This window comes from Octopus bimaculoides, chromosome 7 (assembly GCF_046866305.1).
Source record: "Octopus bimaculoides isolate indiv1 chromosome 7, ASM4686630v1, whole genome shotgun sequence".
NCBI classification, from domain to species: Eukaryota; Metazoa; Mollusca; class Cephalopoda; order Octopoda; family Octopodidae; genus Octopus; species Octopus bimaculoides.
In genome coordinates this window covers 18,990,638-19,015,151 of record NC_142934.1, presented here as the reverse complement: position 1 = coordinate 19,015,151, position 24,514 = coordinate 18,990,638, and the positions used below count along the sequence as shown (strand labels likewise).

The following is a 24,514-nucleotide window of genomic DNA, read 5'->3' as shown; positions in this document are numbered from 1 at the left end:
AATCACACACGAGATTGAATATCATAGTACTGGCTGCACAACAACTTATGGTAATCTTCCAGTATAGAGAAATAACAGTCAAACTAAAGCGTTTGACCCGAGCTCAAAAATAAAAATAATAAATTAGTGTAATAGGTGTAAAACAACTTGCTGTGAACGAATATGAAGAATGCGCGCTCGCGAACGGGTGGGGTGAGGAGAGTACGGATAATAGTAGTAAGACGTTAAGTTATTTCCCTTGTATTCTTATTTACTTTTTTTTTACCTCCCGAAACTGGAAGATTACCGGAATGTTGTTTTGACATAATATAAACTGATGAAATGACTTATGTGTTGTCTTTTAATGGCGATCATCTCGATAGCAATCTTTTGTGGTATATTTAATATTTAGTGAAAGAAAAGGAGAGACAGTAAAAAACAAAAACTTTGAGAAGTACTGTTCTAGCATCTTAGAAGTACATACTTATTAATTTAATTTTTTAAAAAAAGTGGTAGACAGAATAGCTACGAAAAAAATACTTTGAATCACAGTCCGACTCTAGAGTTGACCTTAGGTTAAGCATCAACAACATCAATAGTTAATTGTGATTTTAGACTAAAACTAAACACGTTGCCGTCAGCTATCTGTGATGTTCTCTAGATCCAAATTTCATTAATCCCGAAGTGGAGAATAGAAGGACTCAGCTGTTTACCTGTCACTTTCACTCATACACACACATCTCTCAGATAATGACAGAGTTGGTTCCCTTGTTTATTGTAAACATTAGTTATGAGGTTTATCTGAGGTAGAGGTCTTTAATAATTAGCTGTATGAATTCTGATGGTGTCTTCTTTATGATTTGTCGTATATAAAGGAAATTTCAAGATCAGAAACTTGAGTGTCGCGAGGGTTAGTGTACTCTTGTAGACTAAATCAGACTGTATTCAGGACATCTCCCAGATATCACTTTCGGACTCCGTTTATTTGTAAGTGTTATTAATGCATCAATGTTTATAGTCTGGTTAATGTATCACCATAGTCAGTGTCCTTTTTCTGTGTATTTTACCAAGAAAGATAAATGGAAAAGAAAATAAAGAAAGCAGTGAGCCTACGAGAGTAAAGCTGATGTTTGGATGGATTAGTTGGGTCTAAACTGTATAATTGCCCTATTACTTTATTTGATGACACTTTTTCCCCCACTAAAAAAACATCTCATAAAATCACACCAGGTCTATGCGATGTTGGGTTTCTCATAAGCTGTAATGCATTTAAAAACTTTTTTACCTTGAATATACGCTATTGAAGTTGGAGTACGCCTGTTATGTCCTTAATTACATCTGATCCTTTTTTTTTTTTAAATCTCTCTGCATTACCTAGCATTTAAAAAAAAAAATTCTGCTTTTACAAATGTGTACATTACTATACGTTTGTGCGGCTTATTCGTTTAATCGTATTTATAACAACCCCTCTCTTTTTATTATGCTTTAAAAAAAAATGCTTCGAACATCAGGTATTAAGTATCTGCCAAAACCTTTTTTTAAATAAAAATTAACGTAATGAAGATTAGAGGATGTGTGTGTGTGGGGAGTGTTTTGCATTTGAAGTGTATTTTGTTTGCATTCGTTGTAATTATTATAGTTCCCAAGAACCATAGCAAAAAGTGTTTTAAGACCGGCTGTAGAATAGGAACTCCCGTATGCTGATGGTTTCTTACTGGGATCTTTTTGGTTTGACGGGCAACATTTTTCATTTATGTTTTACGTAGTGTTTTTGGTACCGAAACACTTTCAAACTTCGTATACTTGTATATTTTGTGTTATAGAACAGATAAAAAATTTTGTAGCTAATAAGGGGAAAAAGGTCATCAAAATACTTGACTATTGCTTGCACTTGTTATTGGAGCTGGCAGAATTATTAATGCACCTCCACCAAGTGCTTCATTTCCTAGAATTATCAGCCAAATCTTATTCAAATCAAACTCTAGTTTGATTTGAATAAGATTTGGCTGATAATTCTAGGAAATGAAGCACTTGGTGGAGGTGCATTAATAATTCTGAGTTTGATTTGAAGAAGATTTGGCTGCTATTTCTAGGAAATGAAGCACTTGGTGGAGGTGCATTAATAATTCTGCCAGCTCCAATAACAAGTGCAGGCAATATTCAAGTATTTTGATGGCTTTTTCCCCTTATTAGCTATTATTCAATCAACTGAAAGAAGTAGAATAGTGTAATTCAAGCATAATAGCAGCCGAATCTTCTTCAAATCAAACTCTACCATCATTTAGAAAATGTGTTACTGAGTACTAGCGAAAAATTGTTACAAACACAGATACGCACAGCGTAATTTATTATATAGACAATATATGCGTATAAATTACCATTTTTCTGTAATTTTGTCTGCTTCAAAAGAAAACAAACGAAAAAAAACGGATGAAATATGTCAACAAGGGATTAATACCATATACACCGCCGCAGCAGTAACTGTATTCAGCTGAATAGACGTCAGTGATCGGTTGAAATTACAGAAATACGACAACTTTAACATGAAATAACTTGCGATGTACAATTTTTTGTTAAGAAGGCTAAGAGAAAAAGTTGTTTTATATGACACATTCTACCAGTGTCCCAAGTTTGAAAGTGTTTCGTTAAAAAAACAAGTGTTGCCCATCAAACCAAAAAGATCCTCTTACTGTAATTGAAAGTCCTTAAACTTAGCAAAGACTAAAGTTTTAGTAAGTAGGTAAACACTAGGGAAACGGCCGTGTTTGATATGTTGGAAAAAGGTGGCAGAAATAACACAGAGTGTGCTCAGTTTAAACAATGAATGCACAAGAAATGTTAGTGGGATCATAGGCTGGCTAATAGTGAAGATAGGCTTTGTATGCAGCAATTGCACCAACTCTGCTTATTATCTGTGCTTTTGTATGGCTCTGAAACATGGAGAGCCACCTGCAGCAACTACAAGCAGTCACTACCACTACATAAAAAAAAATTAACTTCAGACAAAGACACTTTTCTATAACACCTCAAAATATTGCAACATCACCATCCAAAGAACATACCTTACTCACTTAGTCCCAACAATCATAAGAAACATTAATACACAAATATAGCACCAGAATCAATGGCTTCGTTAAGCTAAACAGTATGCTTGGATGCACATTACCAATGATGACTGCATTCAATGTAGAGGAAAAGCAATTGTTTCATCCCAGCTTAGTCTGCTCATGGCTAATACTAGAATCTACTAACGTACAGATACAGATGAAGCAGGAGAGAGAGTGCAGCATGTCCAAACTCTTTAATGCCATTCTTCAATATGACTAACCACTGCCTGTAATCTTCAGCTAGGTGAAGGCATGATTTGTCTGAAATAATAGATCAGTATTGCTAATTTCTACAAATCAATTAACAGCAGGCTAAATTAGTGTAACTCGTTTATGAAACTGAATCATGTTAATAATCTTTAGGAATCAACATCTTTTTTTTTCTCCATTTTTCAAATAATTTTCTGTTATATATACATTATTTCTTATTTCAGGTTATCAAACCAGAGAGCTTTGAGATGAAATTGTATACGACAAAGAAATTATGAAGCATACATTATTCTCTCAGACACTGAAGTGAAAGTGAATAAATCATCTCTCTTTAACATTAATGTGGAAATGAATTAATTCAGCACAAATGAATGCATCAAGAATTGAGTTATTTGAGATAAATTAGTTGACAAAAACCAATACTTCATAAAACATTTGTGGTAAAATATTTGCTATGAGCAGTTTATCTCATACTAGAGAAAAAACATATCACTGTGATACCTGTGGTAAATCATTCTCTGAAAAATGTAACTTAACTAAACACGTACGTATTCATACTGGAGAGAAACCATATCACTGTGACACATGTGATAAATCATTTGCTCAGAAACGTTACTTAACTACACACCAATATATTCATACGGGAAAGCATCCATATCACTGTGATATCTGTGGTAAATCATTCTCAGAAAAAAGTAACTTAAGTAAGCATGTACTGATTCACACCGGAGAGAAACCATATCAGTGTGATATATGTGATAAATTATTTTCACAGAAAAGTTCCTTAACTATACATAAACGTATTCATACAGATGAGAAGCCATATCACTGTGATGTATGTGGTAAATCATTTTCTCAAAAAACTGTTTTAACTACACACAAATATATGCACACAGGAGAGAAGCCGTACAACTGTGATATATGTGGTAAATCATTTACTGATACCAACCAAGTAACTAAACACAAACGAATTCATACAGGGGAGAAACCATATCACTGTGATATCTGTGAAAAATCATTCTCTCAAAAACGTTACCTCACTTCACACAAATGTATTCAAGGAGAAGAGAGACATCACTGTGATATCTGTGGTAAATTATTCTCTCATATAAATATCTTAACTGAACACATACGTATTCATACAGTAGAGAAACCATTTCAGTGTGATATATGTGGTAAAGCATTCTCTGAAAGAAGTCCCTTAACAAAACATGTACGTATTCATACTGGTGAGAAACCCTTTCAATGTGACGTATGTGACAAATCATTTTCTCAGAAGGGTCACTTAAAAACACATCAAAATGTTCACACGGGAGAGAAGCCATATAGCTGTGATATTTGTGGTAATTCATTTACTCAAAAGAGTCATTTAACTACACACCAACATATTCACACAGGAGAGAAGCCATATAGCTGTGATACCTGTGGGAAATCCTTTTCTGAAAGAAGGCATGTAACTAGACATAAAAAAATTCATACAGGTGAGAAGCCACATGGCTGTGATATCTGTGGCAAATCATTCTCTTATAGATTTCAAGTAACCAAACACAGAAGTATCCACACAAGAGAGGAACAGTCACTAATATAATTTCTACCAAAAGATATTTAAAAAAATTTACATGTACTTTTTCTCTTAAAGTAGCTATTTCATTTTTGCTATATAAATATTTGCACTGGAGAGAAATCATATTACTATTGATAACCTGTGAGAAACTGTTATCCCAAATTAGTTGATTATTTTGCCATAAACGTTTTTAACACAATTAAAAGCATGTCCTTATGATCCATTGTAAATCATTGTGTGTGGAAGTGCAATGGCCCAGTGGTTAGGGGAGCGGACTCGCGGTTTCGATTCCCAGACCGGGCGTTGTGAGTGTTTATTGAGCGAAAACACCTAAAGCTCCACGAGGCTCTGGCAGGGGATGGTGGCGAACCCTGCTGTACTCTTTCACCACAACTTTCTCTTACTTCCTGTTTCTGTTGTGCCTGTAATTCAAAGGGTCAGCCTTGTCACACTGTGTCATGCTGAATATCCCCGAGAACTACGTTACAGGTACGCGTGTCTGTGGAGTGCTCAGCCACTTGCACGTTAATTTCACGAGCAGGCTGTTCCATTGATCGGATCAACTGGAACCCTCCACGTCGTAACCTATGGAGTGCCAACAACAACAAAATCATTGTCTAAAGGAAACGTCTTACACAGATATACTCAGTCAGGGTAGAAGCCTTATTTCCATTAAATCTATGACTAAATTTCTTTTATAAATAGTTAAAATGTATTTACACTGGAAAAAAATTCAAATTTATGTGACAACTATTGGTAAACTCTCTCTTTGAGTAATCATTTGATTTATTTACACTGGTTGTCTTTTAATATGTGAGAGACCTCAATCTCTAATTGTGGTGGGAACGCAATCTCTAATTATGGAGGGAACCTGTGGAAGATGAGGGATGAAGTGATGAGAAAGGATCTTCAGACACTGGGCCACATGGCAGGGATGACAAGGGCCACATGGCAAGGATGACAATGACTTGTGGCTATTTGCTGTACTTGAGAAGACACGTCAAGCTAAGTAAAATTGTAGCCATCCATACATACAGGCATGTCCTTTATGGCCACGTCCCTACACCATCTCCCAGCCGAGAAACCTTTGTCTTGCAGGTGCTGGTGCCACATAGAATGCACTCATGCCAGTGCTACATAAATGCACTCATTCTGGTGGCACATAAAAAGTACCTAGAACTCTCTGTGAAGTGGTTGGCATTAGGAAGGGCATCCAGCCATAGAAACCATGCCAAAACCGACAACTGGAGCCTGGATGGTTCTCTGGCTGACCAGCTCCTGTCAAGCTGACCAACCCATGCCCACACGGAAAACAGCTGTTAAACGATGATGATGATGATCCTTGGCAAAATAAACTCCCAACACTATCTTATATAACTGCAAAATATACCCAAACTGGTGACAAAATTTACACCTTTGATTTAAATAACATGTTTTGTTGTGGCTTAGTCCAAGACGGAAAAGCTGCACCCATGACTTTTCACAGATCTGCTAAGACTTATTAGAGAAAGAGAATACACTACAAGTTTTATGTTGCTGCAATTGGAAGCAGTATATGAAGACAGCAAGTTATCCTTAGACCAGAAAATACTAGCAACAAAGTGGATTCTGCTAAAGGCATGTAAGAGCTAGGTTGTGGTGTTAAATTTTGTGCTGAATTAAGTTTACCACTAAGAAATAGGTATAGCTCTTATGACATTCCCCTCCCCATCATCCTTGTCTGCTCAGTTTTTATTTTAATTTAAGACTATAACAAAACAGGAATGCGGAAGTTTTTTGGTATTATTTATTCTCCATTACATGTTTCATTTGCTAAATAGTAATTATAAGGATTTACATGTTAGATAGACATGTGAGGTATTAGAAATTAGGCAGACGGAGAAAAAAAAACTTATAATACGAAAATCACAGTAGGATGAAGTGTTTATATCTGGATATTAATCAGGAGAATCATAAATAGCCATGGTGAAAGAAAGAGAAAGATATACACACATACATGCACATATATATATATATATATATATATATATATATATATATATATATATATATATATATATATATATATATATATATATATATATATATATATATATATATATATATATATATATATATATATATATATATATATATATATATATATATATATATATATATATATATATATATATGGTGGAGGCGCAATGGCCCAGTGGTTAGGGCAGCAGACTCGCGGTCATAGGATCGCGGTTTCGATTCCCAGACCGGGCGTTGTGAGTGTTTATTGAGCAAAAACACCTAAAGCTCCACGAGGCTCCGGCAGGGGATTGTGGTGAACCCTGCTGTACTCTTTCACCACAACTTTCTGTTTCTGTTGTGCCTGTAATTCAAAGGGTCAGCCTTGTCACACTGTGTCACGCTGAATATCCCCGAGAACTACGTTAAGGGTACACGTGTCTGTGGAGTGCTCAGCCACTTGCACGTTAATTTCACGAGCAGGCTGTTCTGTTGATCGGATCAACTGGAACCCTCCATGTCGTAACCGACGGAGTGCCAACAACAAAATATATATATGGGAGTTTGGGTATATAGACAATGTGCCCATATACACAAACTCACGTATATATTCATACATTAGACTATAGAAAAAGATGCTTTCGAAGAGTGCTGTGCAGTGGGACTAAAATGTGAAACAAATTCCTTAATTATGTAATTAAAATGTTGATAAAAATCATTTGTATGAGAATCTGTTATTTTTTATGTCTTTGATTTTTCATTACACATTAATTAGCAAAAGCAATATCGTTTGTTTTTCTATCACAGTTAAAGTCTGTGATAAAGCAATCTAAACCTAGAACAGTGGGAAACATTTCTGTTTTCTGCAAGTAATTCTAATACGTGTCAAATATCAAATTGATGTCAAGTTATAAACAGTTTCTATCACTTGTATTTTCTCCAAACATTTTGGTAGGTGTATGAATAATATATTTGATTTATTTGTATAGGCGCAGGAGTGGCTGTTGTGGTAAGTAGCTTGCTTACCAGCCACATGGTTCCAGGTTCATTCCCACTGCATGGCACCTTGAGCAAGTGTCTTCTACTATAGCCTCAGGCCGACCAAAGCCTTGTGAGTGGATTTGGTAGACGGAAACTGAAAGAAGCCTATCGTATATATGTATGTGTGTGTGTGTATATGTTTGTCCCCCCAACATTGCTTGATAACCTATACTGGTGTGTTTACGTCCCCGTAACTTAGCGGTTCGGCAAAAGAGAATGATAGAATAAATACTAGGAATCCAAAGAATAAGTCCTGGGGTCGATTTGCTCGACTAAAGGCGGTGCTCCAGCATGGCCACAGTCAAATGACTGAAACAAGTAAAAGAGTATGTTTGGTTAAATTATTAACGAATGTAATCACACACATCAGTAATACATCATTATGTCATTATGATAGGGAGAATAATTATGTAACCAAGAAAGGTTAAATACTCTGTCAAACCAAAACAGGATATTATATGTGATATATTTTCTGTTGAATTCCATTGAGTGAATCCCATCAAAGGAATGAATTCTTTTCTTGGAAGATTATATAATTTTATTATTAAATTAATGTGCCACCAGCACTCTAGCACCTTTGTACATGGTTCATAAAAATGCTCATCTGCCAGCCCTGTTTGTGGTGTGTATGCAGAGACTAACTGTTGAAAATGTTCTTGCTCTTTTGCGTAAGACTAACCTAAATTTCATTAGTCTAATGCATAATTTGTCTACCTTGATTACATTATCCATTCATTTCTCCGTTAGCACAACCAAAGCTACTCAACCTGTTGCTGTTAACCCGGGAGTTGGGCACAAAAGGACGGGGAGGAATAGGTACAGTTTTTAATGTCATAATTTCCAAAAATATTCTAAATTTTTACTCTATTAACAAATCATTTGGTAATATTAGTGATTGAAATTTTAAAGCAGCAGTCTGTCTGAATTGTTAGCATGCTAGGCGAAATGCTTAGCATCATTTCATCCGTTTTCGTGTTCTGAGTTCAAATTTTGCCGAGGTCGATTTTATCTTTCCTCTTTTCGGGGTTGATAAAATAAGTACCATACTGGGGTCGATGTAATCGACTTACTCCCCTCCCCCGAAATTGCTCGCTTTGTGTCAAAATTTGGAACTAATATTGGTAGTCGAAATAAGGCGGCGAGTTGACAGAACCGTTAGTATGCCAGGTAAACTGCTTAGCGGCATTTCATTCATCTTTTAGTTTCTGAGTTCAAATTCTGCCGAGGTCGACTTTGCCTTTCATCCTTTCAGTGTCGATAAAATAAGTACTGGTGTCGATGTAATCGATTACCCCTCCCCCTAATTTCAGGCCTTGTGCCTATATTAGAAATAATATTGGTCGAAATGATGTTTTGATATTCCATATGTTGATAAAGCGACTTATCAAATGGTAACCAACTTGTCAGCAGCAAATTTTGTAGCGTGTTTTTCGTGCAACTGTAACAAGGGGGTACGTTGAAAGAATGTTAGTATAAGTAAAGGAGCAAGAGTTTAAAAAGTTCGAGAAACACTAAGCATCCGTTAATTCCACGTTAAAGATTAACAGTGCTTTATTTCAGAGGAAGAACCGTCTCTCTGTTGTTCACAATCTCATACACGTTTTTTCTTTCTTCCTCTCTCTATCTGTGTATCTTTGACTCCCTCACATATACACGTATTAACTCCACCCCTCTCTATTTGTATCTCTCTCCCTCTCTATATTACATAAACAAAGAGTTAGTTCCCCTGACAGTTCTTGTAGACGTTCTCCGTCATTCATTCATCCAAGGTTTGTCATAAGTGAGCTAAAAACTTGTGTGGAGATATGTAGTAATTTTTATCTCAAACGCATTGATGTTTACTTTATGATTTTGTTGATTCTAAAAATTTTCAAGATCACAAAGTTGTGTGTGATGAGACTTAGTTTGCTTGCTCTCGCAGACTGATCATACGAGGACATCTGGCATATTTCCTATTCGGTGTGTATTGATTTGTAAGTATGATTAATATATCAATGCTTATAGTCCATTTAATAGTGTAACTATGTTTCGTTTTACAAGTTGCATTTCACAAAGAAGTTAAATGAAAGAGAATAAATAAATAAAGAGCAAATTTTATCTGAGATTAAAGCTTTTGTTTAGTTGGATTAGTTAGGAATATAAGATGAGTTTTCTTTCTCTCTTTTCGGGTGGAGGGGGGTGCGGCGGAAGAATTTGTTTTATTGATGTTGTGCAGCGACCGGCGGAAGAATTTTACTTGACGCTGTGCATTGACCGGCTTGTCTGTCTTTTGGTGCCATCATTCATTCTTTGATACTTGTTCCAGTCTCAGTTTATATTTCGATTTTCTATTATGATGTTAATTATTCAGTGAACATTTCTATAATTCCTGGGCAAGCGAAACGAATAATTAAATTCTTTTTGTTTTATCTTTTTTTTTTTAGTCAGGAAGAAAGGCAGTGCCCCTGATGCGTTACAGGGTCTCTGCGATTGGTAGGAGTAGAGGATCTCAAACTAGAGGCCTGGTCCGAATACTTGCAACAAAGTGGATCACCTAAAGATAAACCAAGGTGCCAAATGATGGTATTAAACCGGGCGACGGGTTAAGTCTGTCATAGTGGGATTTGAAATCAGAATGCAAAGAACCGGAACAATACCGCAAGGTATCCGGATCCACGTTTTTTAGTTTTATTAATCCACCACCTTGGATTGGTACTTTATTTTGATTGACTCCGAAAGGATGAAAGACAGTTGACCTCGGCAAGATTTGAACTTAGAGTCTTCCGTAGACTTTCAAACAATGTTTGTTTATTTTTCGAAATGAATTGTCAATTTGCAAATGTTGTATACTTCCAGAGAAAGAAGTATTTTTTAATGAAATTTTTTACAAATACGTTTCGGATGATGTAGCTTCCGATTATATCGGAATTTATTGTGAAAAACTTTTTCCTCAAGTGGGGAGCGGAGTCTCGAAAAATTCACGAGTCGGCAGAAAAATGGATATTTTTTAATGAAAATTATTTCTACAAATACCTTTCAGAGTGTGTAGATTACAGGTTCGCACACATGCAAACTAACACGTCATATATATATATACAAAATAAAACTTGAAATTTGTGGAAAAATGTGTAATGTGTGTCGGTATGTATGTGTACGTGCTCACCATTTTTCTTTTTACATCAAATTCTGATGTAATCGTAATCTACTCATTCTGAAAAGTATTTGTAGAAAATTTCATTAAAAAATACCAATTTTTCTGAAAGTTATGAGGAAACAAAGTCGACTCGTGACTTTTCTGAAACTCCTCTCCCCTACCACCCCCTAGAAAATTTTTTTTTTCCTCTATAGATTCTGTTGTAATCAGAATCTACATTATTTGAAGCATATTTGTAGAAAATTTCAAAAAAATATCCATTTTTCTGGAAAAAGTATGCTCAACAAATAACTAGACTGGGTGATAGGACCACCCTATGGACGTTTTTTTGTAAAGAGCCAGTTTTTTGGGGGATATAGTCCATGCTGTGCTAAGGATGTGCTGCATCCAGGAGAGATGCTTGGTGAAACTGAAGCCCAGCATTTGGAGTGGTTGTAAGGGCTCCCACTGAAGAAACATTCACCCAGCAGTGAAGGCACATGGTTCGGTGGTTAGAGTGTCAGGCTCACAATCATAAGTTAGTGAGTTTGATTCCTGGACTGGGCTGTATATTGTGTTCTTGAGCAAGACACTTTGTTTCACATTGCTCCAGTTCACTCAGCTGTAGAAATGAGTTGTAGCATCACTGGTGCCAAGCTGTATCAGTCTTTGCTTTTCCCTTCAATAACATTGGTGGTGTGGAGAGGGACGACATGGGTGGTTGCTGGTTATAAACAGGCTTGTTCAGACATGTGCTTCAGAGGGGAACTTTCTAGGTGTAATCCCATGGTCATTCATGACGAAGGGGGGTCTTTACCTTTTTTAAGGGCTCCAATTGAATGCCATTTGTGTTTTGTGGAAATGTGGAGTTTTCTTGATATTGGTATCTTAGTCATTTTTTTTTTTTGCTATTAAATGAAACCAGGGTGGCATGGTCAATTCTCTCAACTTCTCTGTGCAGACTTGATATGTGGTGTCTCAGTTGCTTACAAATGATGTAATGGTTGGGGAATTAGGAAATTATGAATTGTGTCATTAGCATTGTTAGATGTATCAGAAAATAGGTTATTGATGCGTATTAAGAAGGAAGTGAAAGATAAAACTAAACTCTGAGGAACACCAGAGTTGATTGAGAATGGAATAGAAAGAGCTCTTTCAACACATGCCATGATGATGTGATCAGTTGGGAAGCTACTGGTCCAGGAGGTGAAAGAAACTTTTTCCATTGGAGTCGTGTTTGCAGAGCCGTTATTGTTTAGAAGGTGAGGAAAAGAGGACTCTGCAAAGATGGTCAAGATTCTTTTGACAAGAAACCGAAGGATTAGTTCTAGTTTGGAAAGTGGGAAAGCTTGATGGCATCTTTTGTACACCAGATAATAGTCTTAAAGGAATTGTGCTGCTGGATGAATGTCTCCCAGTTTGGAGGAATGGGGAAGACTCCAGGCATTGGATGCCTTGTTTTCTGCTCAAACAGATATAGCAAAGCTAAGAGTAAACTATTATGTGGGCTTGGGACTTTGAGATTTTATTGTGTATAGGATGTGACTGGGTATACCTTAAAGCAGCAATCCCTAACCTTTTTTGCACTATAGACCCGTTTCATGCAAGACTATTTTTCCACAGACAAGGATATCGTGCATAAGAAAAAAATTATTGGTGTATGAAAAAAAAAATGTAACTTAAGACAAGTGGGGGCAAGAGTCATAGATGGAAGTGGAAGTAGTAATTTTTCAAAATAAAACACCCTGAAGATTGTGATAGTCAATAAAATAGAAACAAAAATTGGAAAATTTATTCTTTCTGTGCATTTTGGTACCAAGTGATCCATGGCCTGGCACTAGTCTGCAGCCCAATAGTCAGGGACCACTGCCCTAAAGGATAGTTTCAGTCACCCACCTAACTGTTTTTGATGGCTCAAAAGTGAAATATGTGATACCAGGGATAAGTGGCATGAAACTCATAGAACTCTAACCAGTCACTGAGTTCAAATGCCATTGGGTCAAATACGGTTGGTGTAGTGTAGGATGTGATTCTGTGTTGAAGAGTTCTGCAATGAAGCAAAGCAGAGGGTCGGAAGGCTTAACAAGTGCAGAGATGGATATGGTTTAGTAGTGATTGGGTTTAGAAGTGAGAAAATGACTGTTGGAGAAAAGAAATGAACAAAACCTTTTATTTAAACTTTAAACTAAGAAACTGAATAATTAGCTTTATTTTTTCAACCTTTATATAAACTTTATTGTTAAAAATATTGAACAACCCCACTCATAAAATGTAAATGTAAAATATTCAGTGAACAAATTAATACTTTGTCATGCCTGCTGTTTAATGTAATGAGTGAGGGGGTGGAATCAAATTAATTATTAATACTTATCTGGTGAAGAAAGGAAAGTACTATTTCAATATGAAATGAATATTATGTATTAAATCATTACAAAAAATACTCCCATAAACAAATTGATATTCCATTAAGCCAAAACAAATCTCATAAACCAAGTACAAGGCTCGCATTTTAATGTTGTGAGGCGGAGAATCTAATTAATATTAGATGCGGTGAGGATAGGAAAACTCAATGACTATTTTAATCTGATTTTGCCAAATATCTCTATTGTCTACTCTCCTCCTACTCTCTCTCTATTACATAAAGAAAGAGTTAGTTCCCCTCATATATTTTTGCCTTTATTTTCATAGCTATTCTCCAACGCTTCCTCTTTTATGACAAGGTTATCATATGTGAGATAAGACTTCTGTCGAGATCTGTAGTAATTGGCATCACAAAGCCATTGATCGTGTTTACTTCGAGATTTTGTTGTTTATAAACATTTTTTAAGATCGGGAAGTTGTGTGGTGAGGTCTTAGTTTGTTCTCGCAGACTGAATCCGACCTTATTAGGACATCTGCCATATATATATTCGCACTTATATTGATTTGTAAGTATTATATATATACATCTAATATCTACATATATGTATGTCAGTTTTATTAACATACATGTATATCAATGTTTATTAGTCTATTCAAGTGTTTCTACAACGTCTGTTTATTCTTACACAATGAAATTAGCTGAAAATGCTAAGAATTAAAGAAATTGGGGAATCTATATGAATTTTGGTTGGATTAGTCAGGCCTTTTATTCAGATGGGTTTTAATTTTTTTATATATTTTCTTTGGCGGCCGGCGGAAGAATTTTTTCTTAGCGTTGTGCTGCGACCGGTTCGTTTGTCTTAGACTGATTTTCTCCAACTGGGTTGGTTCCATGAACAAAATTCTGGTTATCCTCGATATATATAAGGTGTCTTTTAATTAAAATTCTTACTTTATAAAACAACTGTTAATTACCACATTCAAACTAAAACGTAGTGGTGTTGTTTTTGTTTTGTTTTTCCTTTTTCTTTTTTTTTTTCCTATAGGAATAAATTTGTTTTTCTCCTAAACAGGTTTTATTAATTGAATCTTTTATTGAAAATAGGGTGTGGCAGTTTCCCATCAAATAGACGTATGGTTTCCACAAAATAAGTTTTGGAAATTGTTGCCGTTTTTGTTTTTTTTTTCTTAGGTACTTTACCGCATTTCGGTATCAATATTTTTTTTTTTTTTTGTAATGGGACAAAATAAGTGTTCTTGAAGATTATAATTGGAATTATCTTGTGCGTCAAAAGCCGTGATTTCTTCGGATGTGTATATTTTAAGCATCATAAATTGGGATTCTGCAAAAAAAAAAAAAAAAAATTTAATGTGTGATTTTTTTTTTTTCGTCTTATACACACGCTCACACCTTTATTCAGATTATACTTTAAACATCTGAGATTTATTATTATTCAAAAATATGCGTGATATAAACCTGAAGAATAAGATTTGCAAAAAGTCAAAAATGAGAAATTACGGAAAAGAAGGGAAGCATTCCTTCACCAACCCTAAGTAGATATCCAAAAAGAAATTACGGTTTTTAGTACACTACATTCTTAACAGTTCTGTTGTTTTGAAGTATTTAATAGAATTTAATCAACTAATAACTTTTCGTTGCTTTAAAATACTGGGATTCTTTCTTTTTTTTTTAATTTTCAAGTAAATAATAGAAATTATTCTAGGTACAAAGCAATCATATTTTATTTGATCATTCATTTATGAGATGAATTATTGAAAATTGTTCAACTCCATGTCAAAACAAACATAGCCTGGTGCAGTTCTCCAACTTATCAGCTCCTGTCAAACTGTCCAGTCCATACTAGCATGGGAAATGGACATTAAATGAGGATGATAGGAGTGGCTGTGGTAAGAAGCTTGCTTACCAACCACATGGTTCTGGGTTCAGTCCCACTGTGTGGCACCTTGGGTAGCCTCGGGCCGGCCAAAGCCTTGTGAGTAGATTTGGTAGATAGAAACTGAAAGAAGCCCATCGTGTATATATATATATATATTTGTGTGTCTGAGTTTGTCCCCCCATCACCGCTTGACAACTGATGTTGGTGTGTTTACGTCCCTGCAACTTAGCAGTTCGGTCAAGAGACCAACAGAATAAGTGCTAGGCTTACAAAGAATAAGTCCTGGAGTTGATTTGTTTGACTAAAGGTGGTGCTCCAGTATGGCCGTAGTCAAATAACTGAAACAGGTAAAAGAATAAAAGAATGAATATATATATATATATATATATATATATATGTAAAAAAATATATATATATAAATATACATACATATATATCACGGCGGTGCATCAGCATGGCCGCAGCTCTTAAGCTGATACTATAAACAAACAAATATATATATATATATATATATATATATATACATACACACACACTCCTAGAAATAGGAGTCAACACCCCGAAGCCACAAACCTCTCACTATAAATAAACATGCACAGTTAATGCAGTGTTCTAGCAAGCTGGTATTTTGGTACCATTGTTTATTTGTTTATATTTCGCCTATTTAGGTTAAGCTTGCTGGCCACTTTATTATTATTATATTTAATAATGGTAATAATAATTTATTAAATTTGAAATATATCTATATAACCCCCATTAAATGTGTAGAGTGCCCTTTTGTTTGTCTACTCACTTGTGTATGTATGTATGTATATATATATATATATATATATATATATATATATATATGGTGGTGGTTGGCATTCCGTCGGTTATGACATCGAGGGTTCCAGTTGATCCGATCAACGGAACAGCCTGCTCGTGAAATTAACATGCAAGTGGCTGAGCACTCCACAGACGTGTACCCTTAACGTAGTTCTCGGGGATATTCAGCGTGACACAGTGTGACAAGGCTGAGCCTTTGAATTACAGGCACAACAGAAACAGGAAGAAAGAGTGAGAGAAAGTTGTGGTGAAAGAGTACAGCAGGGTTTGCCACCATTCCCCTGCCAGAGCCTTGTGGAACTTCAGGTGTTTTCGCTCAATAAACATTCACAATGCCCGGTCTGGGAATCGAAACCGCTATCCTACGACCGCAAATCCGCTGCCCTAACCACTGGGCCATTGCGCCTCCACACACACACACACACACGTGTATGTATGGAATAATTACTGTGAAGCATTGTGTAGTATATATTGTACAAAGGATTGTGGGTAAGGCCAAAACAATGCAAAGTAAATGCAAGGTAAATCACAAAACAAATATATGAATATTGTATTCAATATTTCGGGGCAACTCAAAACCCATTTTTTAATGGTGTGAGCATGCATTACCATGCAACAATAACCCTTGCTTTTACAACAGCATTTGGTGCAATTTGCTGTTTTCACTTGTGACTATAAACTCCTTTTCCAAGTAATGTCCCAGTATAGCTCTTTTGTATCTCAAAAAAGAGCATCATTTTTTTTTGCAGAAAGTTGAGTCTTCAATTTCTTCTTTGCTGGCAATTCTTGCCTTTTAGATTCTGGCTCAAAGTGATGGACTCAGGCCTCATCTCCTGTGACTGTTCTCTCCCAAAAAGCTTCACCTTTCATTGTTGCATTGGTTTAGTAAGCATTGACAAATCTCTACTTGATTGCATTTAAGCACTTGGGTAAGCTCTCTTGGCACCCATCTTAAACAGACTTTACAAAAGCGAAGCTTGTCGTGGATGATTTCATATACAAAACCATGACTAATTTGCAGAGAACCTCATCGATGGTCACTTGCTGTTTGCCAGAACCATCTTTCAAACTTGTTGAATCTTCATTTTAGTGGTGGAGGTTGATGGGCATCCTGTTCCCTCTTTCTGCTTCATGCTTGTCCAGCCATTTAAAAACTTCTTGATCCTCTTATACACACTTTTACACAGTAGAATGTTCTCCCCATATTGTCCTGAAAGCCTGCAACGAATTTCAGTCCCTGACATACCTTCAGATCAAAGAAATTAGAACACTGATTTCTCTTCTTCCTTGGTGCACACTGCCAGTGGAGCAACCAGGTTTATTCTGTAATACAAGAAAGAAAACTGGAGTGATCAAGGTCAAACCTCAGTTATATAATCATAAGAGTACCACCTTTTAGATGCGAGCACTGAAGGCAGTGTAGCCAACCTAAAGAAAGTTTTGGTGAAAGTGCAGATAATTTTTGACTTCCCCTAGTAAACCACTGCATATTATTATTTTCTTTGCTGAAAGGAGTAGAGTCTTAAAACTTTCAATCTCTCTCATTATTTCAGTCACTGCACAAAGCCAATCTTCTGGATGTCGGACCATCAGATTATTTATTTGTAATCACCAAGTCTTTCACATATCACATAAGATTACTTACTAGGTCACATATGATTACCAGGTCTCTCATATTCTAAATCTGAGACAGCAATCGTCCTGGGTCTTTGTATCTGAACAGTAATGTGTTAGAGGGTTGGTAGATGAGTGCTTAAAATTTGTAATATTGAATTTTATTTTCATCTGTTCATCTGCATATGATATTGCATTTTTTCTCCTTTATGTTTGAGTAATGGTACAAATATATCTCATTAAGGCTCTTCACTCAGAATTATCAATTTTTTGAAGTGGTGAAGCGACAGAAGGAGTTACTTGCTTTGGACTGGTTATCCCCACTGTCTTTGCCTCTCGTGGTATCATAGATAAAGTTTTGTACTGCTCTCTCTGTCCTTAACGCTGATTAGTGGGAGATAGTTGGGAGTTCCTAGAGGTGGCAGAAGCAGAAATTAAGTGTTTTTCAGAGTGATGGTGAATCCAAAAGTTCTTTGGAAAATGAATCAACATTATGTTGTAGTGCTTTTGCTTAGTGAGCTGTCAAAGTAAATCATCAACAAAATGTTGCAGTGAAATGTAATTCACTAACATTATATTTCTTGTTAGAAGTCACTAGGATTAAATAACCAATTGAAAAATAAAATTAAGTTGTTCAGATAAATAATTGTTGTATGATACAAATAAGAAAATATTTTTTCCGAATGCAGACAAATTTTTCTGATTTGTAAAGGTAATTTACCCAGTATTTCTTGTTGTTCTAATGGCATTTCTGCATCCAGAAAAAATATCATCTTGTATACGATACACATTCCGACACTTATAAAACAAATGTTAGTTGTTTATACATACTCTTTTGCTTGTTTCAGTCATTTGACTGCGGCCATGCTGGAGCACCGCCTTTAGTCAAGCAAATCGACCCCAGGACTTATTCTTTGTAAGCCTAGTACTTATTCTATCGATCTCTTTTTGTAAATATTCTAGACATAATGTTAGTAAAAATATATTCTTGCTGTTTATGAGATGATATTGGTGTTTGTATATTGCAATAATTTGGAAAGATCTATCTGCATTTAGATTTTGAGAATTAGTTCTCCACCAATCAAATTGCATCATTGGGGGCTTCTTCGTTAGTAATTTCTATCAATCAAATAATTGCAAATTGAATTAGTGCAGCTTGTTTATGAGACTTAGTAGAACATACTTTTATGGAGTAATCTTGTATTTTATTTTATAATATTCAAGTTAATATCAAACACTCTTTTAATATACTGTTTTTTTTATTTTAGGATATCAAGTGGTATTATGAACATGAAGATTTCACTTAAGATACATCAACATAATTATTCTTAATTGAAGAAGAAACAGTGGTTTTTATGAAGATCTCGTATAAAGCTGTTCATTCAAATCCTGGATTAAATTCATCATCATCCTTTATATTTTAATGTCCATTTTATCAAACTGCCATAGGTTTGTTGGGATACAGCATATATCACTATTTATTTGGGAATTTCTTCAGTACTTTGTATCACAGTATTTGAGATTTGACCTCCATTTTTCAACACATCCTCTTAATGATTTTGTATATAAACCTTAAACTAATTTACCATAAATATACATTCGGTTTCTTGATGGGAATTTTCATATAGAATCTATGTGATAAGTGGAACTATTTTTTGTGTTTTTTTTTTAAACTTCCTGATTTTTCATTGCAAGACAGAATTCTATCCTAATTACATCTCTTGGAATAATTATCTCAGGAATGATTGTTCACTTATAAGCCATCTTGTTATTGGCTGTTGGCAGGAAAGAACGAAAATTATTTTGTTGTTGTTGTTGCTGCTGTGTGGTGAAAATGTGAAGATTTGAAGGAAAAATATTGCATAAAAAGCCATAAAATATTGGTTTTAGTGATCAGAGATTGAAGAAGACCTACGTAATGATACTGCTGATATCAATATAAAGTCATCCATAATTGGAAATAAATTAATTGAATGTAAACCAAAGGAGGATCAATTCTTCATAATTACAATATTTGTAATAAAAGATTCACAATGAGCAGTTTGATATCTCAACATAAACGTATTCCAACAGGAGAGAGTCGATATCCTTGTGATATCTGTGGTCAAACTTTCTCTCAGAAAAGAGTTTTAACAGCACATAAATTTAATCATATGCGAGAAAATGCGTCTCTCTGTGAAGTCTGTGGAAAAACTTTCTCTCGGAGGGGAAGCTTAACTCGACACAAACATATTCATACAGATGAAAAGACGTATCACTGTGATATCTGTGGTAAATCTTTCTCCCGAAAATGTCACTTATCTACACACAAATACATCCATGGAGGAGAAAAGCCATATCATTGTGATATTTGTGGTAAATCATTCTCTGAAAGAAATAATTTAACTAAACACGTACTTATTCATACTGGAGAGAAACCATATCAATGTGATATATGCTTCAGACGTTTCTCACAAAAAAGTAATTTAAATACACACAAGTATATTCATAAAGAAAAGAAGCCGTATCACTGTGATATATGTGGCAAATCATTCACTTGTGTCAGCCAAATAACCCATCACACACGTATTCATACTGGAGAGAAACCGTTTCAGTGTGATATCTGTGATAAAGCATTTCCTCAAAGAAGCGGCTTGACTAGACACAAACGTGTTCACACAGGTGAGAAGCCATTTCACTGTGATATATGTGATCGATCATTTTCTCAGAAAACTGCCTTAAATAGACACCAGCTTATTCATGCTGAAGAAGGACCATATCGCTGTGATATTTGTGGTAAATTCTTCCTTGACATGAACCAAATAACCAAACACAATTGTATTCATATAGAAGAGAAGCCATATCAGTGTGATATCTGTGACGAATCATTCTCTCATAGAAACATATTAGCAACACATATACGTATCCACACAGAAGAGACACCGTATCAGTGTGATGTATGTAGTGAATTATTTCCTGAAATAAGTCCTTTAATGAAACATGTACATACTCATACTGGAGAGAAACCATATCATTGTAGTGTATGTAATAAATCATTTTCTCAAAGATGTCATTCAAATACTCATCAGAATACAGGAGAGAAGTCATACAGTTGTGATGTCTGCAGCAAATCATTTTCTGAAAAAAAGCATTTAACGAGACACAAAAAAATTCATACAGAAGAGAAGCCAAATAACTGATTTGTGTGGTAAATTCATTGTTTTATAGTTACAGGTAACCAAACGCAAACATCTTCATTCTGGAGAAGAACCCAATCATTGAACCCAATTACTTTGGTAATGCTTCCTCTGAAACGGTATCTTTTAAATTCATATGGATTTATTGTCCCTAAATTGCTATTTATCTGTAAAGGTGAAGCAATGACTGGGCAGCTGACCTGAATGTCTGAAAGTTCAACAAAAGAAAAAGAGAGAAAGTAAAGGATTCCCTCTGAGGCTTACAAAAACTTTCCAGGAACTAATTTTCAACATTTTCACAAATGTCTTGGTGATCGGGAGGCAAAAGTTTAGTGAGAATTTTGATATCTCCAGAAAGAAATGAAAGGAAATCCAACAGATTTTGTATGCTTTTTACATGGTTATCATGGCTGTGCCATGATGTAATATCATTATCATATTTTTGGTAAATCATTGTCAAAAACAAATATCTTGATTACAGACAGTTGGTGGGTGGGAACTTATCCCTATGTAATCAGTGGCTAAATTGTCAGTCATTGACAGAAATATCTCCAACTGGTGAAAAGCTATATTTCTGCTATGTTTGTGGAGAAATTAACATTCTTGTAATGCAATCATTTGATTTATTCACCCTGAGTATATCCTAAAATATGAGCGATTCATGACAAAATAACTTCCCAACTGTAAAAAATACTGCTGGATTAGATGAAATACTCCCTACAATATTTTATAAAGCCACAAATATATCCAAACTGATGACAAAGTTTACAACTGTGATTTAAGTAACTTTTTTTCTGTGTTTTTTTTTTTTTTTTGGAGGGGAAAAGAGTTGCACCCATGACCTTTTACAAGAGCTAGACTAATGGGAGAAATGAAGAACCCATGAATTTTGTGTTACCATAGTGGGAAGCAGCATATCAAGATATATTCGTACCAGTAAAATGATGTGAATGCTTATAACAGAGTGGACTCTGTACCAAAGGCTTCTAAAGGCCAACCTGGTGATGACCTAAGACCGGGCACAGTCCATCACACAGTCTTCCATACAGTTCCAGTCTACACAGTTTCACTCTTGATGCTTGAGTCAGCCAAAGTTTCTTAAGAAAAGCTACTAGAGCAAGATGTAATGCAGTGAAATCAAACTGGGAGCCATGTAATTGTAAAGTGAACTTTAAAATTGACCAAATAGTTGTTGGCACTTCGTCGCTTACGACGTCGAGGGTTCCAGTTGATTCCGATAAATAGAACAACCTGCTCGTGATATTAACGTGCAAGTGGCTGAGCACTCCACAGACACGTGTACCCTTAACGTAGTTCTCGGGGATATTCAGCGTGACACAGTGTGACAAGGCTGACCCTTTGAATTACAGGCACAACAGAAACAGGAAGTAAGAGTGAGAGAAAGTTGTGGTGGAAGAGTACAGCAGGGTTCGCCACCATCCCCTGCTGGAGCCTCGTGGAGCTTTTAGGTGTTTTTACTCAAACACTCACAACACCCGGTCTGGGAATTGAAACCGCGATCCTATGACCGCGAGTCCGCTGCCCTAACCACTGGGCCATTGCGCCTCCACCTGACCAAATAATAATGTTGATACATCTAACAATAATTTGTTGTTAAACTCTTTTAATACCAACATCCTTGAGACCATCCTTGGTTCTTTGAAACAAACTTGCTGTTTTAAAGTGATCTAAATTTAAACCTTCCATCAAAATGCCATGTTAAAAACATCAGCTGAATAATTAGTTATTTTGCTAAATTCTTCATTATTTTTCAAAATTAATTTAAACAACTGAAATATGGTAATGAAAAAGTTAAACAACAAAGAATCTGTTGTTAAGTTTTGCAAGAATCACAAATAATTTTTAAAACAAAAAAATGAACTATTTTATGATACTATAACAGGACATTATGTGACTGAACTTCACTGTATGAATCTCATCAAAGAAATTTATCCCTTTGTATACACTTTTATTTATGACTTGATTTCTTTGGACCTTAATGGTTAAGCTGAATGTAAATTTGCATGTCTCAACATTTAGTTTAATGAAAATAAATAAATGGTATATGTAATCCATAGATCATTGTCAACCTGTGTTAATGTTCATTTTTCCATGCCATGCATTGGACAGATCTGTTATATATCGTATTATCATTGATCTTAGTCCTTTGTCATTTATGAGTCCCAGTGACATGATAAATAACCTTGCCATGCTTCAGGTCTTTATGAAGTTTTGAATAGTCATTATATGTCACACTTACACAACAAAAATTTGCTGTTTGAAACTGTATACTGTCAGTTAACTTTAGCATTTAAACTGGCCATATCTGGCCCAAATCTACTTGTTTTATGCTCAAACCAGTCAGATCCAACCTCTCACACTTACCCTACAATGTTATTCTAAAAATAAGCAATCACATTGTCATTATCTCAAGGCTATGAGATAATGCATGATTAATTCAAAACAATGTGAATAAATAAGCATTACACTCGACAATAATCTGAATGCTAAAGGATTAATCTAAAGTATATTGACTGTAGATTTTCTTTTACTTCCATTCTAAATACAAACACATAGACATACCACTATTTTATTATGAATAACAATTATCACTCCAGTTGAAGTCTTAATTCTTAAATTAATGTGATGTTTTCACTTTGCAGATCTATTTTAACTAGACTAAATTATTATGAGCACATGAAACTGAAAATAAGAACAATGGTATGTACATCTATTCATAACATTCATAAAGCAATCTTTTCTGTTGGATTTTGTCTTAAAGAACAACTTTGCATGTATCTACAAATGTTTTATTTGCTGATTTCTATAGGAAGGTGTAGGAGTTCTTAGCTAGCTCCAAACGTCCAACACTGCCTATTCCTAAGGAGGTCTAAATCAAGCCAAAACACTGGCATCATTTGAAGCATGTTGGTGTTTACACACAAAGCTTATAGGAATAATTTAGGTAAATCATTGTCTAAAACAAATACCTTAATTACAGACAGTTGGTGGGTGGGAACTTATCCCTATGAAATCAGTGGCTAAATTGTTGGTCATCGTGACAGAAATATCTCCAACAGGTGAAAGAGCTATATTTCTACAATGTTGTTTATAAGGGAAAAAAAAAACATTCTTGTAGTGCAATCATTTGATTTATTCACACTGAATATTGATTGGATATTTGGAGCTAGCCAAGTACTACTACACCTTCCTTCAGAAATCAGCAAGTAAAACATTTGTTGACACATGCAAAGTTTTTCTTTGAGACAAAATCCAATGGGATATTATTATAGGGTGAAGCCAATCACAAATGCTAATCTTGGTGGTAATAGCAAATATTTAATCTGTACACTTTGGAGACATGCTGCAGGCGGTGGGTATAAACAGTTCAAGAGTTGCAAATCATTACAAACCTGGATTTTGTTGTTCTAAAGTGATTGTTCATTCATTTCATCTATGCAGAACAACTAATCCATAACTTGTGCAGGAGGAGGTGAAAAGTGGCTGTGCATATATGATCAAAGAATTTGTAAATTGCTAATGATTAACATAGTTCATATGAAATAAATAAAAATGCATTGAGTTATGGATGAAAGGTACCTGCAGATGCTCAAGATAATATCAGGTTA

At 35.2% G+C, this 24,514-nt stretch overlaps 3 protein-coding genes across 6 annotated transcripts in view; 2 read left to right on the top strand and 1 right to left on the bottom strand.

The window, feature by feature from the left end:
• The first annotated feature begins 22 nt into the window (after positions 1 to 22).
• LOC106881349 (uncharacterized) lies at positions 23 to 6,076 on the top strand. The gene is made up of 2 exons (XM_052969305.2): positions 23 to 966; positions 3,521 to 6,076. The coding sequence occupies exon 2, from the start codon at positions 3,751 to 3,753 to the stop codon at positions 4,882 to 4,884; it is 1,134 nt and encodes a 377-aa protein (XP_052825265.1). The 5' UTR covers positions 23 to 966; positions 3,521 to 3,750; the 3' UTR covers positions 4,885 to 6,076.
• Positions 6,077 to 8,199: 2,123 nt separating this feature from the next.
• Positions 8,200 to 22,974, top strand: LOC128248328 (uncharacterized). 3 transcript variants are annotated; one of them, XM_052969303.2, is made up of 3 exons: positions 10,077 to 13,938; positions 18,558 to 18,625; positions 18,978 to 22,974. In XM_052969303.2, the coding sequence occupies exon 3, from the start codon at positions 19,743 to 19,745 to the stop codon at positions 20,886 to 20,888; it is 1,146 nt and encodes a 381-aa protein (XP_052825263.1). In that variant the 5' UTR covers positions 10,077 to 13,938; positions 18,558 to 18,625; positions 18,978 to 19,742; the 3' UTR covers positions 20,889 to 22,974. The 3 variants fall into 3 exon arrangements, with proteins under 3 accessions (XP_052825261.1, XP_052825263.1, XP_052825262.1); XM_052969301.2 differs by lacking the exons at positions 10,077 to 13,938; positions 18,558 to 18,625 and adding an exon at positions 8,200 to 9,872; XM_052969302.2 differs by lacking the exon at positions 18,558 to 18,625.
• Positions 14,447 to 24,514, bottom strand: part of LOC106881366 (uncharacterized) — a 110,325-nt gene continuing 100,257 nt past the window's right edge. For both annotated transcript variants that reach the window (XR_016242545.1, XR_016242546.1), the window contains one exon: positions 14,447 to 14,715. The gene's annotated coding sequence lies outside the window, so the exon portion shown is untranslated. The remainder of the gene's footprint in view (positions 14,716 to 24,514) is intronic.

What these genes read in the sequence shown, in the direction of transcription:
- LOC106881349 (XM_052969305.2), top strand. Translation starts at nt 3,751, where the DNA reads ATGAGCAGTTTATCTCATACTAGAGAAAAAACATATCACTGTGATACC.
- LOC128248328 (XM_052969301.2), top strand. Translation starts at nt 19,743, where the DNA reads ATGAGCAGTTTGATATCTCAACATAAACGTATTCCAACAGGAGAGAGT.